General features: G+C 47.4%; 1 protein-coding gene across 1 annotated transcript in view; it reads left to right on the top strand.

The window, feature by feature from the left end:
- C4H3orf70 (chromosome 4 C3orf70 homolog) overlaps positions 1-15489 on the top strand; it is an 86262-nt gene extending 70773 nt beyond the window's left edge. Inside the window, exon 2 of the mRNA XM_008266586.4 lies at positions 10730-15489. Coding sequence (XP_008264808.2) covers positions 10730-11286 — 557 coding nt within the window. The 3' untranslated portion in view covers positions 11287-15489. The remainder of the gene's footprint in view (positions 1-10729) is intronic.
- Positions 15490-15794: the final 305 nt, after the last annotated feature.

Below are 15794 nucleotides of genomic sequence, written 5' to 3'. Positions count from 1 at the left end.
CTCTGTCCTGGGCTGAGTGCCTGGCGTGTCACTGAGGCTCAGTGACTGTTAGATTGAAATGAGTGCAGGCCAATGTGGAAGTGACGGTAGGGTTTGTGATCCAGGTCAGGTAGAAGAGAGCTATGGTTAAAAGTTTACAGGAGGAGCTGAGTCAGGAAGTTAGCCGGGCGCATTCAGGGCCTATCAGAGACTCAAGAAGAGGAGCCACAGGGTCAGCAGGGTCGGCCGGATGATGGCCCTGGTGAGGCTCTGGAGTGCTGGAAAGCGCTCCAGGCAGCTCTGCCTTCTGTGCACAGCAGACTGTGTACAGTGTGACAGATGCTAGAGTTCAGATGGGAAGGAGAGACAGAGAGAGAGGTCTTCCATCAACTGGCTCACTTCCCACATGGCCAGAGCAGCCAAAGCTGGGCCAAGCCAAAGCCAGGAGCCAGGAGCTTCTTCTAGGTCTCCCACGTGGGTGCAGGGGCCCCAGCACTTGGGCCATCTTCCCTTGCTTTCCTAGGTCAGAGCAGAGAGCTGGATTGGAAGAGGAGCAGCCGGGAAATGAACTAGCGCCATATCGTCTATCTCAATTTGAAAGTTCCTAGAAGCGTGGTTACAAATCATACTTTTATTTCCCCATAGAATCTGATTTAGTTGGATAAACACAGTAGATATTGGAAAACATTTGTTAAATGAGTAAGTAAACCATGCTTCTGGTGGTCTATCTCAGTAGGGATTTGCCTTACATTAATATGTCCCACCACATGAAAGAAATTACACCACTTTAAAATGAGAAAATGAAGATCTTATGTAAATTTCCAATTGGGGACTTGAACAAATTAGAAAATATGTGAACTTTAATGTTGTTCTAGGTCAGAGTATAAAAATACAGAATATTGACTACCAGTGGGGCATGGTGGAGGGTCAGGCCACAAATGTTATTGGTTATAATAAATACTATATTCTTTGTTTTTAGTGTGTGATCTGCTACTCAGTGAACATTGCAAAAAATTGAAAATAATGTATTGCCTTTGGGAATAAAGTAAACACAGTTGTGAGTCACTGTGTAAAGTCAGAGAGCGGAGCTGCTCATGTAGATTACCCCAGACCACTTTTTTTTTTCAGAGTCTTTCTACTATATTTTGCTTAGACTAATATTTAAATTACTTTGCATTCCCTAAAAGCAAAATGCTTCATGTGTCATAACACATTTCACAGCCATAAAACTACCTTGGCAAAAGAAAAAGAGCCCGTTTTTTCCCCAAACGATCTTTTTTTAGCAATCAAAATGCACAATGTGCCTAGCTATTAAGGTGCCTGCACCCCAGCTTCTCAGTACCTGGTTTGACTCCTGACTCCACTTCCTGCTAATGCAGACCCTAGGCGGAAGCAGTGATGACTCAGTGATTGGGTTCTCGCCAGCTGCATGGGAGACCTGAATGTTGTTTCCAGCTCCCAGCTTTGGTCCAGCCCAGCCCCGGCTCTGTGGGTATCTGGGATGGAACCAGTAGCTAGGAGCTTCCTCTGACTACCCCCGCCCCCTTTCTGTCACTCAAATAAAAAAATGTTAAATGTACAACTTACCCTCAAAAATATTTAACATAAACAATAGCTTGAACAGATGTATAAAATTTAGTTTACCTTTTTTTTTAAGATTTATTTATTTATTTGAAAGAGTTACAGAGAGAGAGGAAAGGCAGAGGCAGAGAGAGAGAGAGGTCTTCCATCCAATGGTTCCCTCCCCAGTTGGCCGCAATGGCCAGAGCTGCGCTGATCTGAAGCCAGGAGCCACGCACTTCTTCCTGGTCTCCCACATGGGGGCAGGGGCCCAAGGACTTGGACCATCTTCTACTGCTTTCCTAGGCCATAGCAGAGAACTGGATTGGAAGTGGAGCAGCTGGGTCTCGAACCGGTGCCCATGTGGGATGCTGGTGCTTCAGGCCAGGGCTTTAACCCACTGTGCACAGCACTGGCCCCTAGTTTACTTTCTGTGTTTAGGTTTTCCGTTGTATTTTTTTTCTTCCTTTAGTGCCCTAAAACCAACAGAAAGAAACACCTTCAAGGGCATCTATCTGCTATATAATTACATTTGGGCCACAAATCCGGTTGTTATCTGGAGTTAATGGCAGTAAACTAATAGCGCATTATCTAAACATTATCAGTTCCGAAGAGAGTACACAGTGTTTCTCACGGCTGGCCCTTATTACGTGAGCTTCAGCAGGTAGTGATTTCTGTTTCTTCTTTGTTTAATCAAAGACCCAGGATGGCAACATCAACTTTTTTTAGTGTCTCGCTGAGGCATTGTGAAGTGTGTGCACTACATATTATTCCATAACACCAAAGAGGAGGAAATCAAGAATTTTATGAATCAGAACTTAAAAGAACAGTGGAAGTTCCTTATTTTGTACTTTTGATTGGCTTAAAAATAGCTGAAATTGTTGAGCCAGAATCCCCTAGAAGAAATAAAGTGTATGAAATTTTCATTTTCTGGCTGTAGTTGGTTTTGGGGATCTTCATTGTACTGCCTAATCAGTTTCATTATTGAAAAAGTTATTTCAGCTCGCAAGTCCTGGTGCTACATAGAAGTCTGACTAATAAATACAGGAGGAACAACATAAGTAGAAAATCACTGTTTAGCAAATGCCATAGTGGTGACTGCTGCAGATACGATCCACCTCTGCTTGCTAAAATTAGGGCTGAAAGTGTGGTGAGAAACACGGTATCTGCATAGTCTTCATGTATTTCTTACACAGAGAAAACAGTAACTGTGTGATGGGAAACCTAGACAGCCACCATACTGAGCGAGTGCTCGGCGTTGACAGACAGCACCGGTACTGGGACCATCACCAGCGTGGACCTCCTGATACGATGCGTTGAAAAGGGCAAGCCATTGCTCCTGTGGGGTCATTTCTCCCCTTGTTTTAGATGATTTCTTTTGCAAGAATTATAGATTCACACGTATTTTAAGAAAAACCCAGAATTCCTATGTACCCTTTGCTCATTTTCCCCCAGTGACAACTTAGTTGAAAAACAGTAGTACAGTATCACAGCAGAGGTGTTGAGATGGGTGCCGGGAGACAGAGCATTTCCCTCCCCACCCCGCCTGGCCAGCACGGCGCTCTGGAACAGCCACACACCTTCCTGTATAAACAGCCGGCTGTCCTCTTGTTACTGAGTTGTAAGAATTCGTGCTCTGTTCTGGAGCATATGCATCTTTCGCTACATTCTCTTAGTATGGTGAAGTATACTGATTACTTTTAAATAATATATATCATAGTAAAATACATTTACCGTCTCAGCCGTTTTTAAAGTATACAGTTGAGAGCATTCATATTGTGATGCAAATATCATTTGCATCCATCTCCACAAATTTCCATTTTGCAAAAACTGAAATAAGTCCCCTTTCCTTCTTACACCCCAAATCCTGGTGACCGTTATTCTACTTTGTTTCTGTGGATTTGACTACTTTAGGTGGCTCAAATAAATGGACTCACACAGTATTTGTCTTGCTGTGATTTGCTTATTTCACTTGGCATAGTGTCATGAAGATTCATCCAGGTTGTAGCATGTATCAAAGTTTCTCTCCTTTTATTTTTTTTTAAATGTATGTATTTTATTTGAAAGAGTTACACAGAGAGAGAAGGAGAGGCAGAGAGAGAGGTCTTCCTACGCTGGTTCACTCCCCAATTGGCCGCAACAGCCAGAGCTGTGCCGATCCAAAGCCAGGAGCTTCTTCTGGGTCTCCCACGCAGGTGCAGGGGCTCAAGGACTTGGGCCATCTTCTACTGCTTTCCCAGGCCATAGCAGAGAGCGGGATTGGAAGTGGAGTAGCCGGACAAGAACCGGCACCCACATAGGATGCCGTCATTGCAGGCAGCGGCCTTACCCGCTATGCCACAGCACTGGCCCCAGTTTCTCTCCTTTTAAAGACCGATTAATGTCCATTGTGTGCAGAGACCTGTTTTCTTATCTGTTCATTCTTCGACAGATGCTTGGGTTGCTTTGGTTGCTGTGAACATGAGCATACAAGTATCTCTAAGATCTTCATTGAGTGTACCTCCAGAAGTGGGATCGCTGTATCGTGTGGCATCCTGATCCTTTTTTTACTTTACTTTTCTCCAAGCCCTGATTTCCTTTTAAGGTTTACGATTTTAAAGTTCTCATCCATTTATTTTGTAAATGGCATGGTAAACCCTTAAGACAACTGTTTAGAGTAAAGAATTACTGAATTTCCTAGCTAAATAGCCAGAAGCCCCTTTGTTCCAAGTCTTGCTATTGAAGAAGTGTTAGTTCATTTTCTTCTCTTAGTGAGCACAGTAGTAGACCTACTGGATCTTCTGGATAATTTAGGATCTTGCAGAGCTTCACAGCCATCACCGTCGTCATGACTGAGAGCAGAGCTGGCCACAGAAGGTTGGAGCAAAGTAGCAACCACCCTGGACTCGTTAAAAATCTAAATCCTTGTAGGAGTGGTTTTACTGTTTATTTGTTTATAGTAAGCAATACAGTATTACAGTGTTTGAAAAACAGACACTAAATTCTGTTTCTCAAGTGGCCACCTTCACTATTGTTTTCTTCTTGGCCACTTCCTTTCATTAGCCCCATTATCACCAGATAGTGGGCGGCCACCTTGGTGTGAATAAGCAGGTTTAAGAGGTACACCTTGTAGAAGGAAATGGAATCTCAGCTACAGTTTACAGCTTCCTCTCCCACATGTGCTGGTCAGTTTGGGCCACCATAATGAAATGCCACAGGCTGGGTGGCTTACGTGATGGACGTGTTTCTCACAGTCTGGGAGCTGTGAAGTTCAGGTTGGAGGTGCTGGTAGTTTTGGTGTGTGCTGAGGGCACTCATCCTCACTTGTAGTGCTGTGTCCTTGACATGGAGGGGAGAGAGGCCCTGGTCCCCTCCTCTTACAAAGACATTAAACCCATGACCTATCAAGAGAGCCACCTCTAAGTACCATCACCTGGTCTCAGGGCTAAAACACAGGAATTCTGAGGACACAGAATCTTGGAGGAGAGGAGGCCAGAGAAGGAAAGAGGTAGAAGAGCCAAGAGGAGAGAAAGCAAGGAAACAGGACCCAGCACAAAAGGGAAGGAGAAAGGAGAGGAGAGGACTCGGTGACAGGAGGAGAGGGGTGCTGGAGAAGTCCCAACAGCAGGACCACCTCTTCCCTCTGTATTAGGACTAAGTAAAGCCCTGGACCCTCTCGGTTGAGGATGGTTTTAGCTGCCAAGATCATCCTCTAGCTGTGACCAGTTGGTAACTAAAGCGGAGTGCACTGAGGCCAGAGCAAACTTAGTCCTTGTTGTGCTGCAAGCGTTTCTTGAGTGCCTACCGTGTGCAGCCTCCACGTCCAGGAGCGCTGGCTGAGGCAGATGCTTGGCTGCTGGTTGCGATGCACTGGGAACACCTGCATCCCATATCAGAGACCTGGGTAGGAGTCTCAGCTCCTGTTGCAGTTCCAGCTTCTTGCTAATTCACATCCTGAGAAGCATCAGCTCAAGCACTTGGGGCTTTGCCAGACACACAGGAGACTAGGATTGAGTTCCAGGCTCCTGGCTTCAGTGGGCCTCGCCTGGCTGTTGTAGGCATTTTCAGAATCAATCAGTGGATGGAAGACCTTTATCTGTCTCTCCCTGTCTGTTTGCCACTCTGCCTTTCAAATAATCTTTGAAACTGTTGCTACGGCCGGTGCTGCGGCTCACTAGGCTAATCCTCCGCTTGGGGTGCCGGCACACCGGGTTCTAGTCCCAGTTGGGGCGCTGGATTCTGTCCAGGTTGCTCCTCTTCCAGTCCAGCTCTCTGCTGTGGCCCGGGAGTGCAGTGGAGGATGGCCCAAGTCCTTGGGCCCTGCACCCCACGGGAGACCAGGAGGAAGCACCTGGCTCCTGGCTTTGGATTGGCGCAGCGCGCCGGCCACAAACCGCTGTCCCTAGCGGCCACTTGGGGAGTGAACCAACAGAAAAAGGAAGACCTTTCTCTCTGTCTCTCTCTCACTGTCTAACTCTGCCTGTCAAAAATAAATAAATAAATAATTAAAAATTTAAAAAAGAAACTGTTGCTACGGTGGCTCTTTAAAAGCCCATGGAAAATGCAGACAAGAATTATGAAAGGATCTATACACACATTTCAATTTTTTTTGTACCAAAATAAAACTAACACTAACTTGTTATAATATGCCTGAACAGGATCTGGTTTGAGGCACTGTTAAGGATAGGACATGAATTTGAAAGGAGCCCCTATAAAATCAACATGAATTCTACTAAAATTAAAGAGAAAACATCACATTTATGGTAAGCTTGAAGCCACTGATGCTTTACAAGCGGTTTATGGGGACAGTGCCCCCAAGAAAGCAGCAGTTCACAGATGGAGAACTTGTTTTGAAAAGGGTTGAGATGGTGTCGAAGGTATGGCCCATGGGGCAAAGATCCCCACATTTGTAAGGGAAAACGAACCTTGTTTACCCTCGAGGAGGACTGGTGGGTAGCAGCAGAAACAGAAGCCAGCACCGCCGACCCCTCATCTGACCGGAGCTGGAGCGGAGCAAGCTTTCTGCTTGCCGGGGCCAGAACCGTTGTGCGCAGTTCAGCTGCAGATAAGCGCAGAGATTTTGGTGGAAACTTTAAAAGCTGGGGTCCAGAGCCAGCCTGAAGCACCTCTTTGAGGAGCTGTGACAGGAATTGCATTGTGGCTTAACCAAGACAGTCCCGGAGACACAGCACAAGTAAAGCAGCGGCTCCCAGGAGGGGAAATGGAGCAGGCTGGTCAGGAGCAAAGACCATGGGAGCGGTGTTTGGGCAGCTGAAGGCATTGCTACATTTGCTTATTACGAGAGTGCTCTGAGAAAATTGGCCAACGCCTTAGCAGAAAAACGCCCAGGTAGGCTTCAGCACGGTGCTCCTCATCCCTCCCTCAGACGAGGGCACTTCTGAGAGCCTGTCACGGACTTGGCTCCTCTCACTGCCCTTCCTGTTTTTTATAAACATTATTGATTTGAAAGGGAGAGACAGAGAGAGAGAATTCTCCATCCACTGGTTCATTCCCCAAAAGACTGCCATGGCTAGGGCTGGGCCAGGCTGGACCAGGAGCCTGGAATCCCATCTGGTCTCTCGCATGGGTGCAAGGGCCCAAGCACTCAGGCCATCTTCCACTGCTTTCCCAGGCTCATTAGCAGGGAGCTGGATTGGAAGTGGAGCAGTTGGGACTCAAACTGGCGCTCGTATGGGATGCCGGCATCACAGGCAGCTATGCCACAGTGCTGGCCCCACTTCCCTTAATCTTAAATTTTAAAAGGCAACCACTTTTCTTCCGCTAATAAAAGGCTGTGTTACCAAGGTTAAATTCCCAGGCCCCTCAGTTCTTCAGTGATGGGCAGAATCCCTGGTTATCATCACTTATAGATGTGTCTTGAACTTAATGGAGCTTATTTTGAGAAATAAGAGCTTAAAATAATAATCTTCAATTCCATCTCCTCTACAACCTTTCTGAAGTCCCCATGTATTCTATGATTTAATAAACATTAAACACTTAAGGTATGTTCCTTATAACTATGACTGCTATCCTAGAAGGATTTTCAATCTGACCAAGAAATAAACTAAACAGAACAAGCACCTAGAACGGGTGATTTACCTCAAAAAAGGTGCTCTTGAGAACCTCCTCCACCAGTGGATCTGATCCGTGACCTTTTCCCTGAGTGTCTCAGGAGGGGAGGAGCTGCCGCAGGCACGTGGCATGTGCAGGGCTGGCTGCTGCTAGCCACCCAGCTGTGCGTCGAATGGCCCAGCACAGCAGACCTGCCCACCTCCAGTGCCAGTGCTGCTGAGGTTAGGAAGCCTCATCTCAAGTTCCACCCATTCTGCTGTCATTTTTAAAGACTACTTGAAAGGCAGAGTTACAGAGACAGAGGGAGACACACAGAGAGAGAAGGGTCTTCCATCGTTGGTTTGCTCCCCAAGTGGCTGCAATGACTTGGGCTCCCACATGGGTGCAGGGGCCCAAGTATCTTCTGCTGCTTTCCCAGGCTTGTTAGCAGGGAGCTAGATTGGAAATGGAGCAGCTAGGACTTGAACCCATACCAGGTGCTGGTGTCGCAGGCTGTGGCTTAACCTGCTACACCACAATGCTGGCCCCCTTTGCTGTCTTTTTTGCAGCAAAAAGGATAGAACTGGAGGACATGATGTTACGTGAAGTCAGACACAAAAATACAGATACTTCATGTTCTCTCGTGTGAAAGCTTAAAAAAAGTTGATCTGAACATGGACTTACTAGAGATGGGAAGAGAATTAGAGGAGGGGGACAGAGGGAGGTTGGGTAGCAGGTGTCAGAACACAGAAGGAACAGAGTAGGTTCTTCTAGCAGTGTGGTGACTGTGGTTTATAATAATCTATTGTATGGCTTATGAATGACTAGGAGAGAGGAGCTGCGAGGCTCAACCTAAAGTATTAAGAAGGAGGTGAAAGTGTTATTTATCCCGATTTGATCAGTGTACACTATATACCTATATTATCACACTGGACCCCAGATGTAAGTGCAGCTATTATAAGTTAAAGTGTTTTACAAGTTTAATGCTGATTACCCTAATTTGACCATTATGTACTATACACACGTATTAAAGTACCACTGTACTTCACAAAAATATACAGTTTTTTTAAAAAGCCCTGCCATTTTTTTGACAGCAGAGTAATAGCCCGTGTGTATATATACACATTTTCTTTATCTAGTCATCAGTTGAGGGACATCTGGGTTGATTCCATATCCTTGTTATTGTGAATTGAGCTGCAGTAAACATGTAGGTATCTCTTTCCTATGCTGACTTCATTTCCTTTGGATATATTCCCAGAAGTGGGATAGCTGGGTCATATGGTAGATCCATTTTTAGTTTTTTGAGAAATCTCCGTACTGTACTCCACAAAGGCTATACTAATTTGCATTTCTCAAATAGTGCATTAGGGTTCCTTCCCTTTTCTCCACATCCTGACCAGTTTTATTTTTTACATTTTTTTTGACTTTTTGATTAACAGCCATTCTAACTAGAGTGAGATGATACCTCACTGCAGTTTTTATATGTACTTCCCTGATGGCTAGTGACTCCGGGCATTTTTTGACATTCATTTAGCCATGAAAAGAGAAATCCTGACATCTGCAACAGAATGGAATTGGGGATCATTATGCTAAGTGAAATAAGCCAAGCATAAATGTGTTTCTCTTCTGTATGGAAGTGTGTGTTTGCATACATACATACACACACACAGTATAAAAATGTGTGGATGCCATTTTATTGGTCTATATGTATAAATGTTGTCTTCACTGAATTATATCCCTAACCTAACAGTGTACCCTTCTCATTTTCTGATCTGTCATGAATCTCACATTGTATGATACTAATGTACCACTCCTGCTTTCAAGAAAAATAATATTTACATATGAAGCAAATATGGGAGTATGTTAAAAATTTTTAAATGTGTGTGCATATTTAACTCTTATACTTTTCTCTATTTGAAACATTTTAAAATAAGAATAAATTGTAAAAAAAAAAAAAAGCCCTGTCATACACATAGGTCACATTAGGAAGAAAAATCCAAGATCATAATGCCACAGTGGCATTGCCATCTATGTCATTTTTCAGGAATTTTCCCCCTTAGCTTTTCACTTGGGAGGGGGAGAGCACTCTGGTTCACCACCCAAAGGTCTACGATGTGGGCCAGTCCAGGTCTCCACGTGGCTGGGAGGGACCCAATAATCGGAGCCATCACTGCTGCCCCCAGGGTCTGCACTAGGTGGAAAGCTCGAGTCGGGAGCCACGGCCTGGATTCCAACCCTGGTGATCTGAGGTGGGACACAGCATTTTAGCCAGCATCTTAACCATTGGGAAATGCCTCCAGCTTTTTATTTTGAAATCATTTTAGACTTACAGACTGGGTCATTTTCATCTCTGTTTCCTTAGCACCTAGCACTTGGGAGGCACTGCTAAATGTCGAACAAAAGAAAACCAGGAAAGGGACACGTTAGGACCAGATTCATGGAGGCTTCCCTTGCATGTAACTATGTGAGGTAGAGATGAGCAGAGGGGAGGGTTTGGGGATAAGCTTCTCGGTCCTCTAGAAGCATCTAGCAGGTCATCCCCTGATCTCTCCCCATGCCTTCACTTCTGCTTGGTATCAGGAAGAATGACTTCACTTAAGCCACTGATGAGCTCTGAGTCTGCAGAGATCATTTCACACCCTAACCCTTACCCCAGTCGTGGAGGGCGGCCGGGCCCTTCCGGCAGGCCATTGCCTGTTCAATAACGAGTGTATGAGTTCTGATTAAAACACAGGAAGTGAGCATTGTTCATAATTCTAGCAAGCTGGTATATCTTTCTAGTTAAGTGTAACATTCACTTACTAAAGATAAAAATGGAATTACACAATTTACAACATGTGCTTTAACATCTGTGTCGTGGACATTCTTTGTCTCCGTGTGATGGGCAAATCATCTGAAGTTGTCTAGAAAGCTAGGATGACAGTGTCCTCCCAGCCGACCTCAGAGCATTAGAATGACTTACAAAGTCACATGTAGGAGAGTATGCCGAGTTCCAGATGAAACTAACGCGCTGTGCTCTGTGTTTAATTGGCTGTGACGATGTTGAATGATTCTATCCCAGTTTCCCTTGAGTCTGAGTCCTCAGAAGGAAAGCACTCTGGCGCGTCACTATGGTTTGTACGCGACGTAGACTTCAACCGTCTTCTTTGTGTCCCCACAGGCAAGTACGTGTACCAGCCCATGACCCCCGTGGAGCAGCTCCCAAGCACGGAGATCCCTGCCAGGCCTCGGGAGCCCACAAACACCATTCAGATCTCAGTCTCTCTCACCGAACACTTTTTGAAATTCGCGTCTGTCTTCCAGCCTCCCCTCCCCCCTGACTCACCTAGGTACTGCATGATTTCAGACCTCTTTATCGACAACTATCAGGTCAAATGCATTAACGGGAAGATGTGTTACGTGCAGAAGCAGCCGGCGCCACACTCCCACAAGACGAGCCCCGAGGAGGTCTCCGCACACGATGCCTTAATTTCGAGAGAGAGCAGTACACCAAAAATAGATCACTGCTCTTCTCCCTCCAGTTCCGAGGACTCCGGGATCAACGCCGTCGGGGCTCACTACGTGGAATCGTGCGACGAGGACACGGAGGAAGGCGCAGAACTGAGTTCCGAGGAAGACTACAGTCCCGAGAGCAGCTGGGAGCCGGACGAGTGCACCCTCCTCTCCCCGTCGCAGTCCGATCTGGAAGTGATTGAGACGATAGAAACCACCGTGTGAGCGCCGGGCGGGCGGGCAGCGCAGCCTCCGCTCCTGGCTGAGTTCTTGTACTTTGTCTGATGGATCCTTTCTCCAATGCTGTTAGGATTTTCTACCCCTCTAACACCCATAGCAGTTCAGTGGTCTGCTGATTAGCTTCACTCTTAGTCTTGAACTGAGATTGTTTTTATGATACATGATTTTCCTTTTGTATCTTGAGGTCCTTTCTATGTAGCATCTGGCGTCAAGAATCGTGACCCAGCCTTAATTTCACTGGGGACTTGGAGAGCAGAGGAGCGTCGAAGAGATGGAGGCGCTGCCGGAGTGAAGGTGACGCTGTGTTCTAGAGAGCCGCTCTCCCCCAGACAGGCTCCTGGCATTGCTTTGGCCTGCTCACAGGTACCCCCACCTGCAGGTCCCGTGGGGGAACAGAGTGTGCACTGGGAAGGCTGTTCCTGCCCTTCCCCCTCTCCCTGCCGCCCGCACCACATATGTCGGGGGAGCCAGCGCAGGCCAGCGCAGCGAGCCTGGGCCGAGCTAGATTTCCCGTCAGAGATGGCCTCTCCAGTTTCCTGCTCAGTCTAGCTTTAGCTGAGGGCCACCCTACACACTGCAGGGTGCTAGGGGATGCAGAGTGGGAGCCCACCCCCACAGTGACCCAGCAGGGGACCTGACAGGGGCTCTGAGAACCCAGGGGAAGGAGGCATGGACTTGGCCCTGGCCAGCCGGGGAAGGTGTTGCAGCATTCGGGCTGGCCTCTCGGGTGGGCTCCCCAACATTTCCTGCTTTTCTTAATTGTTCTCCAAACCTGGAGATAACTTTTAGAAAGTTATATAGGTATTATATTTAGGAGGCAGCCACATCAAGAAACAAAAATCCAGTAATAGTTTTAGTTAGCATGGAAATGCTAAAGACGAAAGTCCTTTAGGGATTAGGAATGAATCTAATAGGTTTGATTACTTCCGCTTCATTTGGTTGTATGAAGCACTAGAAGGCGTAGGTGAGAAACGGGCTAGCATTCAGTATGCTGCATGGATTTTTTATGCAAATGCAAAAGCAGTTGAGTTAGTTTGCTGCTAAGTCAGGAGAAAACATTGTGTGTAACAGTCACTCACTCTCCTATACCGACACTCATGCTGTTCTATATGTTGTCTCACATGCACAGAAGAGTGATTCTGTCTTACTTAGCTCTCTTCACAACCCTACTCCTCATCTCCATTCTCGCCAGGCGTTCTCTTGTGCACTGGGTATCTGCCACTTCTCCATGCTTCCTAGCCACGAGGCTTAGTTAAGAATCCAGAAACTTGAAAGGGTGGCCTAATGAACTGTGAGCCACCGGAGCTGGAGATAGAACACTTCTCACACCCCAGGGCTCCGCGGGCGCGCTCCCTGGCTTCATGGTGTCTCCTCGTGAGTCTGTCCACGTGTGTTAAGGGATAAGAGAGGCCTGCTGTGTTCTCCCCAAAGCCTCCACGTGGCATCCTTCCCCAGCTGCTCACGGAAGAGCCTGCTTTCCTAGTCCTGTGTGCGGTTCAGGTGATCAGGTGGAACTCTGTGAGGGTCAGGTGCCCAAACAGATAGGTTTTACAAGATAGAGTGCATTTTTCTTTGAAAACAGTTAGTTAAAAACTTTCTATGCTTATAAAGTTCCCACTCTGTGAAATTTAGACTCGAGGCAAATCAAGGTGGTAAGAGGGGCTCTAAGAACAAGGCACGGGGGAGGGCAGGCGGAGGTGGGGGTGGCCCGAGTGGCCTGGGGACATGGGATTCGCCCTGCCTGAAGCTCTCAGTGACTCTGAGCAAGTGGGCAACTGAAGGCAGGCCTGGGAGGCAAATGCCCACAAGCCACCTCCCAGGCCACTGGATGGGGTTCCGGTCGGTGCTCAGGCTCCTAGCTGCACCATCAGGACCCGGCAGAGCTGGAGCGCTTCCGGCCTGGGGCTCCCCGACTCCCCCCGGGCACACAGTGCAGCTCCTTTCTCTGTACCCTTCACGTCAGTTTTCTATTACGGCCTCACAGCCCCACCTGTTAAACTGATGGCAGCCAGCAACCAGCTGTGCACAGCCATGGAGCTCCCTAGTCCCAGGGCCACACAGCTCGGGAGTGTGGCGCTGTCCGAGTGGGGCTCGTTCTCAGTAATATCTATGACTTCTGTCCAGGTTCTTGTTTTTTTACATTTCTGAACTGCCATGCAGAGTAGCCACGATTTTAATGGAATTTTTTGGATTTGATAATGGTTGATAATCACTTTAAATATTTGCACAATCTGTTTATAATTAAAAACTCACTAAGCTTCACTTACTACTATCTGTTTTATAGAATTGGAACTATTCCATTGGATTCTAAATACCAGATACTTCTGGATCTCAAAATAGCCTTTTCTATAAGCACAAGAATTTTGGTCCTAGCACAGTTAATGTTAGTGATTCTCTGGAGTATGTGTTTGAACTGGAGCTGTTTATGCCTGCATTCCAAAGTCAACTGAGTAGTATATGAAAACGTGTAGTTTGAACTTAAACTGTAGGCCTATTCTGTTCTGTGTTAGATGAAACAATTTCTCCATAGCCCTGATACTATGTGGCTAGTTTGTGTAAGCATATTCATAGGCACTTTAGAAAATGTTAGCCTGCCGCGGGTACTGCAGCCCGTGAACGCACGCGCGTGCAGCAGCCACTCCGGAGCGCAGCACGGCGGGGTGGGCGCTGGGTCAGCCGTCGGCGGCCGGCGTGCACGCGCCTGAGCTGCTCGCTGGCCTCTGTGGGGAGCGTAGTGCCCCGTGTACGTTGCTCAGAGTTGCTGTAGACGTTCAGTTCTCTAAATGTGAAATTTTAACTTTTCTCATCTAATGATTTATTTTAGGATTTTCAAGTTTCAGATATAATCACAACTTTTCTGAGAAATGACAGAGCAACTAAAATGCTTCTGTGATCATAGCCATTTGGTATATTTAAAAAATAAGGCTTTATTGGCACATCTAGGTATTTTATACCTTGCGGTTTTTAAGATTTGAAACGAGAGTTTGAGGATAACCCTGAAGAAAAACACCCGCTTTCCTGAAGGGGCGGGCTCAGTTCTCCATGACACCACACGGAACATCAAAACGCGCGTTATCGGGACCACAGCACCTGACCGTTTTCCTAAAACTACCTTTTAGATTTGGTTTTACCTTGGGAATGCTGGGTTTATTTCTTAACCTCCAAACGCCAGCCCATCTGAAATACCACAGCTCTTTTGGGACTGATTGAAACAAACTCGTTTTACGCAAAATCAGTTCTATCTGGGGTCACGCGATGCAGCCAGAGCCTTCAGAGAGCCGGCAGCGCACGGCCACCACCAGGCAAGGCGAAAAGCACAAGTTAAATATTTATACAGTCAGCTCGCGAGTAGTCTCACGTCTCTGCAGAATTTCCTTGTCGCATTTTGGCTCCTGACCGGGGAAACAGGTTCGCCACTCTTCTTCCCTGCCGGCTCCTTGAAGGCGGCCTGGGCCGGCCGCGGGAGGCGCCCGCCGCAGCAGCTCTGCCGTCCTGGGCCCGCGCACAGCCGGACGGAACTCCAGGGCGCTGCCACGTGGCTTTGGAAGCATTCGCCGTTTGCCAGGACGGCTGCGAGCTGCCTGCTGTGGCACAGGGCCGTGTTCCAGCTGTGCCCGGCCGCGGGTTCCAGGCCGAGCTTGCGTGTCCGCGTGCACGCGGGCGCACCTTGCCATGCTCACTTGCTGTGCCCTTTTCTAAAACCTGTTTGTTTGAAAGTTTTAAGCACAATGTTGAGTCTTCTGTGATCTCCTAAAGTTGCTGTTTTCCTATAGACAGCTCCGATTTCCTTTATGTGTAATACTTTAGCAAAATACTGCCTTGTGAAAATAAACGTGATTTTTTCCCTTTTGTATCAGAACAGATCTGCTGTGGGGGGGTTGGAATGCCGCCCTACCTCCTCTCCCGAATTGGAGAGCTCTGTCCAATTTAAACCCCACCACAGTGTAAGCTTTAAAGAAACCCACGTTCTCCAAATGTGACACGTTCACAGCGCGTGTTCACCATGGCCAGAAGATACACCGTGCGTACCTACCCGCTGTCCGCTCTCAACTGTCAGAGCTTCACAGCGCGCACCTAAGCACCGTCGCCCACTGCCGGCCCCCCGCCACCGCTCCCGGGGACTCCGGAAACTCTGATCCTCTGTTGGCTACATCAGGTTTATATCAAATAAAGCTTGTGACCCACAAAGAGCAGTCCTCTCTCTCAGTTACCGTTTTGTGTTCGACATGCACCTGTCACCCAAGACAGCATTTGGCTTGACCTGAGTGCCGGCCAGGTGGCAAGGGAGGTGGCTGCCTTGCAGGCCAGACCCTCGGGTGCCAAGGCTCAGGGTCCGAGCCTCCGAGCAACAAGCTCATGGGTGCGTTATTAGCATGCCCAGAAAAGCACAGCTCTGGGTGTGGCTTCTATTGAACAGCCTCCTAGCAACTGCTCACTAAAACGTCACTGCCAATACTAAACACAGCTCCCTGGAGGCTTGCTTGCAGTCTCCA

This window comes from Oryctolagus cuniculus, chromosome 4, assembly GCF_964237555.1.
Source record: "Oryctolagus cuniculus chromosome 4, mOryCun1.1, whole genome shotgun sequence".
Lineage (NCBI taxonomy): Eukaryota > Metazoa > Chordata > Mammalia > Lagomorpha > Leporidae > Oryctolagus > Oryctolagus cuniculus.
This window is presented reverse-complemented; position numbering and strand designations above follow the sequence as displayed.